Here is a 9682-nt window from a genome sequence, read left to right as displayed (position 1 = left end):
ACAAGCAGACTATCGTGTTGTAGGTTACTTGGTGAAAACTTTTTTTATAAAAACAGAAATATCACAAGAAATGACTTCGAAAACTCAATCTTGGCCTTAATAGAAAACTTATTTTTTGTAATCTTTATTTTAAACAATCATCGACAATAAACCATCTCCTTTATGAAATAACGGAGGCGTAGTAGGGTGAGCTGTAGTGCTATTGGATAATCGTAAGCATTCGCTTGTATCCGGATTAAGAAAGCAATACAGCTAATAGTTTCCTATTTAGTCTAGAGTCAAACAATAATTCGAGTATACATAATGTAATTAGATTAAACAAACATTTATATGTGAAATATGATATCTAAGTTTGTGATATAAAAAAACAATGACTGTCTTTCAAACTCTTAAGCCAATAAATTTTTGTATCATTTTTAGGAAAATTGTGATTGGTTGTTTCCCTTGTTATGTTTATGTCGAAATTTACTCAAACACTAATGGCACACTAATACCAGAGAAATGATTAAGTACAGGTTTAGTGCTGGGAGAAGCTAAAATTTTACGTTCGTTCATTGGTGGTTTAGCTGCAGCCATATCGATAGAAAGGTGTAGGTTGTCCTCCATTAATGGTCGGCGTGGTCGAGTCGGTAAAGCTCATGGTTGCTAAACCGAAAAGTCTCGAGTTCGAACCATCGGGCAGATGAGGCTCGTTAGCTGGGGACAGCCACTCTTCTAGGAGAGATAACTCCAAAAATCAAACAACTGCTGCCTAGTAGTTTGTTCTTGGATGGACAAAGGCTACGAAAGCAAATCCAAAAAGAAAAGCAGGCTGAAATCGGAGTCAATGGCCTCAATGGCGCATAACCAGTTGACACGTAATCCTTAATTGTGATGGAAGCATGGTCGAGTCGGCAAAGCTCATGATTGATAAATTCGAAAAAAGTCTCGAGTTCAAATCCTCTGGTAGATATGGCTCGATCCCTCCCAACACTAAAAATTAAGAACGAAGAAGAAGTGGTCGGGTTAAAGGTCATCTTATTTATAGCGCAGTTGGTTGACAAGCAGACTATCGTGTTGTAGGTTACTTGGTGAAAAGCTTTGGTAAATACAGAAATAACACAAGAAATGACCTCGAAAAGTAATTCTTTGCCTTAATAGGAAACTCACATTTTTGGATTCTTTATTTGAATAAATCATCGACAATAAACATCTCGTTTTTTTTTTTTTTTTTTTTTTTTTTTTTTTTTTTTTTGTTATTTTGATATTTATTTCATCATTGAAAATCTGGTTGTCTGTCCTCCTTGAAGAAAGTCATAGTCTATTTTCAAAAAAAGTTTTCTCAATAATTAGAATTATAAAAAGTATTAGAACTAGTTTTTTATACTAGAATTGGTGTTTATCTTTCCATGCTATAAAATTACAGCAGCAAATATTTACATATTTAAGGACTAGGTAGTTTATTACACTACAAAAACATCAAGTACCTGCACTTGAAGATGAATGTCATTTTCTTCTTTAATAAGCAAAAGGCTTTATTTATATTACTTATTATTGATGCATATTTCTATTTCGAAAGAAAATAATACCACACATAATATGAATCATAGTGTACCATAATGATCAATTATTAAAAATCATAAATTAGAAATAAATGAAGATAAATGCTATAAACAAAACAGTCATACAATAACTATGACAACTGATTTTTTTTAATGACCAAAACCAAGAGCAAAACAAAAAATTTGAAAATGATGGATGGATAGTAAAAAAAATTTTGACAATACAAGAATAAAGAAAATCAAATATGTTGGACTTCTTTTAGTTACACTGTTTAACATGTCTAAAGGTCATTAAAAATTAGGCACAGTGGAAAGACAGCATAGTATGATGAGTAAAGAAAAAAGAAAAAGAGACTATGTACAGGAGTGATATATGAAATCATCCTCATCATCATCATAATATGCTCCTTGCGCCACCACATCTGCCAAACCTAAGTCATCAGCCTTGTCTACTCTAATTGTGGCCTTTGGTTTCTTTTTCTTTTGAGTCTTTGCCTGTTCTCTCCTTTGTCGTTCCTTTTCATGATACAGTGTATTTAATGAAATACCAATTCGTTTGATGTCATCAGCAGGCAAGGTTAAGGTTAAATCATGGATAAGTTTTTCTATAAATGCTACTCTCAAAAAATGTGATTTTTGTTCAAACTGTTCTTTTGTTTCCGGATATATGCTGTCTATTCCAGATGCATCTCCTACACCAAATAAACCTTTAGCTAATTTTAAATTAGCTTCTTCTTGAATCTTTTGTAGTCTAATTTTCTCAGCCAGTTTTTCCTCTGGTGTCTTCTCAACCTTTTCCTCTTCCTTCTGTTTAGTTCGCGCCTTTTCAGCTATTCTATCAGTTATTGGTTTTTTCTTCGGTCTCTGGTAAGCTGTGGTAAGCTATGGACTTTTCTTCCGCTGGTTTAGTACCATCAGCCTGTTCCTTTTTTTCTTCCTCTTCATCTTCCCAGCTTTCCTTCACGTCATATTCTTCATCTTCTCCTTCCCATTTATCTGAAGCAACTGCCCCAGCAGGTGGGATATTGGGCTCGAAATCCTCTTTTTCCCACTCGTCCATCTTGGATTAACCGGTGACTCTCTTTTTACGTTTCGCTAAATTGTGGAATATACATCTCCTTTAATTAAGATATAACGAAGTCGTAGCTGTGAATGTAATCAACAATTCTCATTGTAAGCATTCGCTTGTCTTTGGATTAAGAAAGCAATACAGCTAATAGTTTTCTATTTAGTCTAGAGTCAAACACTAATTTAAGTGTATATATAATAATAAGATTAAACACACATTTATATGTGAAATATAATATCTAACTTTGTGATATAAATACACAATGTCTATCTTTCAAACTTTCAAGCCAATAAAATTTTGTATTATTTTTAGGAAAATAGTAATGGGTTGTTTCCCTTGTTATGTTTATGTCGAAATTTACTAAAACACGTTTCTAATCAAAATCAACCCCAACAATCGGTTGTCTCCCATCTTACCCGATATAAGCCATCATATGAGCATCTCTTTCTCCAACTTTTGCTCTGTCTGTATAGAGACACGAATGAAGCTGGCAGTCCAGTAAAAACTTATCTTACACATCTAAAGATAATTTTAATAAAAGGCATCAACAAATTATGGGAGCAGTAGCGTACGCAGGGGGGAGCAGGGGGAGCGGCTTTGCTCCCCCTCTGGCCATTTGCAGCAAAGTGGCGCCTTTTTACAAGCTTTTATTTAACTCACTTCCTCTGTCGACAGCTCGACAGTCTGTCTGTCTAGATGGAAACGCAGGAGTGAAAATTCGGACAGTTCTACTTGACCGACACGATTCACAGTTGGCACGTGGGTCAAGACATGAAGACAATGCAATCTGAAACTAAATTTGACTTAATTGGATGCCTAATTGATTTTTTATGAATTAATTAAAATTTGGACCGAATTAGTAGGCATGTCTAGCCAACCACACCACACGCGCCATCAATAGCTGCGCCATCACGACCACGTAATGGCTGCGTTCAAAAACCATTGCGCGCCTACTGAACGTGATATTCAGTAGGCGCGCAATGGTTTTTAGTCATGTAACTCTATTGTAGATAAAACATGTAAAGTACTGAAAAAAAATTCATAAAAAACGTTTTAATAACAAGCTTTTATGTAATGATGCACTAAAAAGTAGAAAATAAATTATAGACTACTATTTAAATAACTATAAAGAAAAGCGTTTAAAAAACCTCTACGGTAGTACTATTTGGCAAGAGGGGTGATAAGTTTAAGGCAACTGTATAATGTATTTGCTTACGAATAATTGAATTAGAAAATGTTATACATAAAACTTCACACATAATTTAAAAAAATTACAATACAGAAACAAATACAACTGATGTGGCATCTCTATTTAAATTTACTTATGAGCAAACTGCGTAGTGGTGGGGAAATTTTGATAAGTAGTAGTATTCTTAGGGTCTACGACAAATTCCCGAATGGACACTTGCCCGAATGCGACAAATGCCCGAATGGACACTTGCCCAAATGCGACAAACGCCCGAATGGACACTTTCCCGAATGCGACAAATGCCCGAATGAACACTTGCCCGAATGTATGACTGTTCAGTCATCTAAAAATACTGAGTTGGTTATCTCCCCCCCCCCCCCACACACACACACCTCACCACCACAATTGTGTAGAGCGACATTAATGTCACACCTAGGTATACACTCGGTTGGATAATTGACCTAAAGTGAATGGACAGTAGTGAATGAAGTTGAATCCAACCCGCCCCTCCCAACCCACCCCGAACGGATGTTAAGTACATGTAGAAAAACACGTAATGATGTACCAAAGTACCATGCCGCCAGAAAATTAGCTTTTTAAACGTAAAACTCTATGAATATTGTTTTTGCAATTACCAGTTAAAAGGTGGGTGATCAATACAGTGATCTAACCCATACCTATCACTATGTTAAAGAATGATCTTAAAAGAACACAAAGAAGCAATAGTTAATTAAAATATATGATCTTAACTAAAAGACAGATATTTAGTTAAATATAGGCTGTTATTCCGAATGTTTTTCTATTATTTCGAAAAGCGTGCTTTTTTATACCAACTCTGATTTTAAAAACTTTCATTATGCTGTAATACCTTAGCATTTATGATGACGATATATTAAATTCTGATTATAGACAAAAACATTTTGTAAACACGAATAGTGTTAAACAATTTCATTATATTCTAAAGTAATTATTTATTTGTTTTGACATTTATAATTAAATGTGTAAATGTATACATATTTATACTAGGAGAGTGATTATTTACCCTATTTCACTTGTCTTTTAAATAGTTTCCCAGGAATTATTATGTAAGAATTTTTTTTTACAAGAATTACAAAACAGATGGTGTTACGTTAATTTTTTTTGGTTGTAGGGTGTATATTTTTTTTTTTGTATAGATTGATACAATTTTTGTTTTGTCGGCCTTGTTTTTCTTATTTCTTCAGAGTGCTACTTTCAATTTATTTTACATCATAGCGAAATAATAACATACAGCTAGTATATATATATATATATATATATATATATATATATATATATATATATATATATATATATATATATATATATATATAATATGCGTATATAGAACGTGTTAAAAATTCGGCGCCTTTTTTTGCTCTTTTCGCTCCCCCTACAACGAAAACCTGGATACGCCTCTGTATGGGAGACTAGCCAGTTGAAAAACGGCATTTAATACGGTATGTAATGCGACATGTAATATAGAAGGTAATACATCATGTAATTCGGCGTGTAATACAGAATGCCATACGACATGTAGTGCGACATGTAGTTATACTCTCATATAACAATAACGGGGATAGCGCTTTTGGAGAAGTCGTCAATAGAAATGTGTTGTTTTTTTTTTTTTTTTTTTGCTTTTTGTGGTTTTTTAATACGTAGGAGCCTATATTTTTTAAATAGAAATAAATTTAGTAAAATATAATTAGGTACCAAATGAACTCAATAGAGCTAACAAGTATTACCTTATAAAGAAAACGTTGATTAATATTTTAAAAAGTTAATTAAGCATCTAATTAAGTCTCAATTTTTATGTCATTTATGTCCCAATGCGTTGTCATCGCGCTTGGCCTACTTAAACATTTTGAAATAAATCTGTCCGATAGAGGTAGTGGAAATTTTGCTCGCAAGTTTCCGCCCATGATGGACGATAGACAGAGGAATCAAAGTAAATAAGTTGCAGTTTTTTGTTTTGATTATTTCCTGATTTTTACTTCACTACTGTTAGCCTTACAGTTTACGGCGATTTAGTTTTTTTTTAATTAGGGTGAGAGGGGGGGGGGGGGGTTTAAGTTCCGAATACTTATTCATGGGCTATTTTTGTTTAAATATGTAGACGTATTTCATATTCAAAAGAGCGACAAAGGTTTAAAGTATGTTGGAATTGCTTTTAGAAATCATAAAGAAACATGTTCATTTCTACACTCAAACTACATCATCTTTCGGAAAATGGATTTTCAGGTTAAACATTTGAAAAGTAAATAAACCTTATGATCACATAAAAACTAAAATCAAATTATAACCAAAATAATACGCGAACCTGCACTTTAAGAAGAATTTGAATTGAAATAAGAATCAACTTTTTGGTTTTGATTTTTTTATGTAAATATAGATGTAAATATTTTATCTAACTTTTTGGTACAAGCTAACTTGTAAATCAAGAAGAAAAAAATTGTCAGATAGTGTAATAAAAAAACTACACTTTAAATCTAATTTATTTTTACATGTTGTAGTTTTAAAGCTTTACTCATAAATCGGTTTTTTTTCTAGCCTACTAGTAGTTATCTATATATATAATTCTCTTCTGGGAGACGCTAGAAAACAAGCTGTAAACGCGCTCCCTACCATCCCCACCCCTACATGGTCTTAGTGAGCTGTGGTTCACGCTATGTTTACCTTCGTGGAGTCGGGTTTAGTGACGGCTATTAGGGGCAGATAATTTAGTTTGAAACTATTTTAAACGTTGGGGGGGAGGAAGGGGGGGGGGGTATGGTCCTTAACGAGCTACTTATAGTGTTTTAAAGAAATATTTTCAGTGTCAGCGTTGGTACTGTCGAATTCACAAATTATGAATTACTGAAAAGTAGAAAAAACAACTAAATAGCGGCATATGTTATGCCGCGGGCCGGCTCGTTTTTTTTAAACCACCTTTGTCAAGGTAAAAATTGGGCAGATAATTTAAGGCGGCCGTTTAAAAAGTACAAAGCAAGTACTAGTACTAAGGGGTTAGATGTCAAGGACGACTGCGATTACGTGGAAAGGTCGCTAAGGTCAACAGTGTGACGTAAATTGGTCTAAAATTAGAAAAATGGAGCTGGACAATGAGGTTAGGTGGGAAAAAGATGGATGATGTGTAGGGGAGGAAGAGCGGTAAGGGTGGTGGCGGTGAGGGGTTGGGGTGGTGGGGAATAATTTGATTGTGTTTTTGACTTAACGAGTTACGATGGGTGAAATAAGATAAAGGGGCAGTTCAAAAATAGTTGAAATTGCTAAATATTCCTCAAGGAAATTATAGAATGTGAATTGTCATATAAAAGACTGTCTTAAAACGAGATCAGTTGGTCAGGGACATGAAGGGGATCAGACTAGATTGTTTTAAAGTGCTAGGGTAAATTTGGGGACAATAATATTTTTCTCCAAATATTCAGGTAGTGAAGCTGTAACCATCCAAATACAAGGTCAGGGAAGCTATAAATATCCAAATATAGGGACAGTCAACTATCACCCTTCAAATATAAGTTCAGTGAATATGTAATTAAGCAGAGTGTACTTGAATTATCCTAATATAAGATCAGTGAACCTTCAGTTATTAGGGGCAGTATATAATCAGCCTCCTTGATTAAAACAGTGGACTATCCCCCTAAAAAATTATGAATGGTGTAATTCCCTCAGGCTGCTCAGATGAAATTTAAAACCCCCAAATCTTAGTGGTAGCGTAGACACATTAGTCTCCCGGTATAGAAAATTTGACAACAGTTTTGGCATTTCTAATAATGCTGACCCAACACTTTTTCTCACAGAAAATTACTGTACGTAGTTACAGAGCAGAGACCTTTAAAAATTAATTTAAAAAAAACGTTTTTATAAAAAGTTTGTATATAACAATGAAATGAAAGAAATTGGTTCTTTTAAAGCAGTTGAAATTTCGCTCATCCATTTCGACCCAAGGCGAAACATTAAGCAGAAAGCACTAATCACGAGAAAGCAAGTTTATAAAAGAGCTTGTAAAATGTACTATCGATATTTGTAACTAGCCATCGGTACCCGTTTCACGTGAATTATAGGCCTATATATTTTAAAATGTTGAACTTGTTTGAGAAAAATAATTTATAATATAGTTATTGGTCAAAACACAATGTGCATTACGACACGCTGAACGATATTACTGACAAAGCAAAGAAAGAACTAATTAGCTAAATATCCGACACATTTAACATAACACAGGCACACACTGATTAAGTGACTTAAATGATTCCGTAAAAAACTCGGCAATTCCACGGTATTCTTCTTGTTTTTAAAGTGATTTATTTTTATTAGGTTTTTATGAATACATCTATAGATTTAAATGAAATAGTTCATTTATTCATCAGTAACCATGACATATTAAATGCACTCGCTGATTAAGAGACTTAAAATTAAGAGACTTAAAAGATTTCTTTAAAAACCCGGCTGTTCAATGGTAGTTATGTTATTTTTAGTAGATAGTCTAAATCCAGATCTTAGCGTCTACGTCTAGTATTTCTGTAGATTTAGTCTAGATCTAGAATCGAGATCTAGATCTATATCTAGAATCCAAATCTAATATATAAAGCTCAGTTCTATATGTAATGCATAGTATGTCGTTGGAATTGTACGAATTTAAGTGTTAGAAAATTATCGTGCGCATTTGTCTAAATTTATGAGCTAAAAAATTACTATTGAAAGTGTTGGGAAATAATTTTCATTTTTCAAATTATAGTAATAATTGTCGGCATGTTCATTAAACACAAGTTTTAAAAAAAATATCATCTTTTACAAAAATTCTAATTATGTCTTTATTTAGTCCTATAGCACTTACTTCCCTTTGATAAATTAGGAAAAACACAATTACTTCCCTTTATAAAACCATTGCATTCCGTGAAAATAATTTACTTTTTAATTACTTTGTTTTGGTGTTGGGAAAAAAAATAATTACATAATTAGCGGGGATTGATCAAGTGCAAATGTTGTAGGTATTTTACGGATAAGCTTGGAGTATTAAAATTGTTTATTAAATTGAAACAGGCGCGTTCGATTAAGTGAGTGCAAAAGACTGTGAATAAGTTGGGGTACTATCTATAGTCGTTCATTAAGCTAAAACAGGTGATTCCGCCCCGGGCGTTTATGTTCGCGTTAGTGTTTTCTTTGTGTTTAGGTGGGTTTGCGTTAGTGGTTGCGTTTTAATTTGGTTCGTTTTTGTTCTTTCTTTTTTCGTTTTTGTTTGTGTTTTTTTTGTTTGGGTTTGTATTTGTGTTTTTGGTTGGTTTTGCGTTTGGATTTGGTTTGTTTTCGTTTGCTTTTTTCGTTGATTTTTTTTTGTTGGTATTGGTGTTTGTGGTTGGGTTTGTTGTTAGGTTTTTGTTTTCGTTTGCTTTTTTGTTTGTTTTTTCTTTGTGTTTGTATTGGTGTTTGTGGGTGTGGTTGTGTTTGTTGTTAAGTTTCTGTTTTCGTTTGTATTTGTAATTGTGTTAGCGTTATGTTTGCGTTTTGTTGTTTTGGTTTTGGTTGGTTGTGGTTTGGGTGGGCATTGCCGGGTTTATGATGATTACTAAACACACAGGTAATGGTCTTTAACAGAAAGGTTTTTCACAGAAGCCAGAGCAGGGCCTGGCCGGGACGGCTAGTAGATAATATAAAAACTTATAAAAGTTTAGGCCGAGAAAATCGTATTGTATACATTTCATAGCGTACGTAGAACCTAGCTCTAAATCATATTTGAATGAAATAGTTCATTTCTTTATTTTATTCTAAACTTGGAAGATGACGTCATCATTTTCGTGCTCTTTTTTTAGTGTAAACAATAAGGGACGTCATTGTTAAATGCGTTCTTGTCCCAAGTATAAACAT

At 33.5% G+C, this 9682-nt stretch overlaps 1 protein-coding gene across 1 annotated transcript; it reads right to left on the bottom strand.

Annotated features, from left to right (window-relative positions):
* Window positions 1-1744: 1744 nt before the first annotated feature.
* On the bottom strand, window positions 1745-2629 carry LOC131939749 (eukaryotic translation initiation factor 3 subunit J-B-like). The gene is made up of 2 exons (XM_059298235.1): window positions 2461-2629; window positions 1745-2423 (listed from the first exon to the last, which is right to left on the bottom strand). The coding sequence occupies exons 1-2, from the start codon at window positions 2599-2601 to the stop codon at window positions 1896-1898; spliced, it is 669 nt and encodes a 222-aa protein (XP_059154218.1). The 5' UTR covers window positions 2602-2629; the 3' UTR covers window positions 1745-1895.
* Between the last annotated feature and the right edge of the window lie 7053 nt (window positions 2630-9682).

Source organism: Physella acuta, unplaced genomic scaffold, assembly GCF_028476545.2.
Source record: "Physella acuta isolate Inbredline_101_S28 unplaced genomic scaffold, ASM2847654v3 ptg000291l, whole genome shotgun sequence".
Lineage (NCBI taxonomy): Eukaryota > Metazoa > Mollusca > Gastropoda > Physidae > Physella > Physella acuta.
The sequence above is the reverse complement of the archived record's forward strand: the minus strand, read 5'-3'. Positions and strand labels throughout refer to the sequence as shown.

Excerpts from the sequence above, each read along its gene's own strand:
- LOC131939749 (XM_059298235.1), bottom strand. The coding sequence starts at position 2,601 with ATGGACGAGTGGGAAAAAGAGGATTTCGAGCCCAATATCCCACCTGCT. Across the intron at positions 2,424-2,460 it reads AGGAAGAAAAAAAGGAACAG|CTTACCACAGCTTACCAGAG; the intron begins GCTGATGGTACT and ends AAAAGTCCATAG.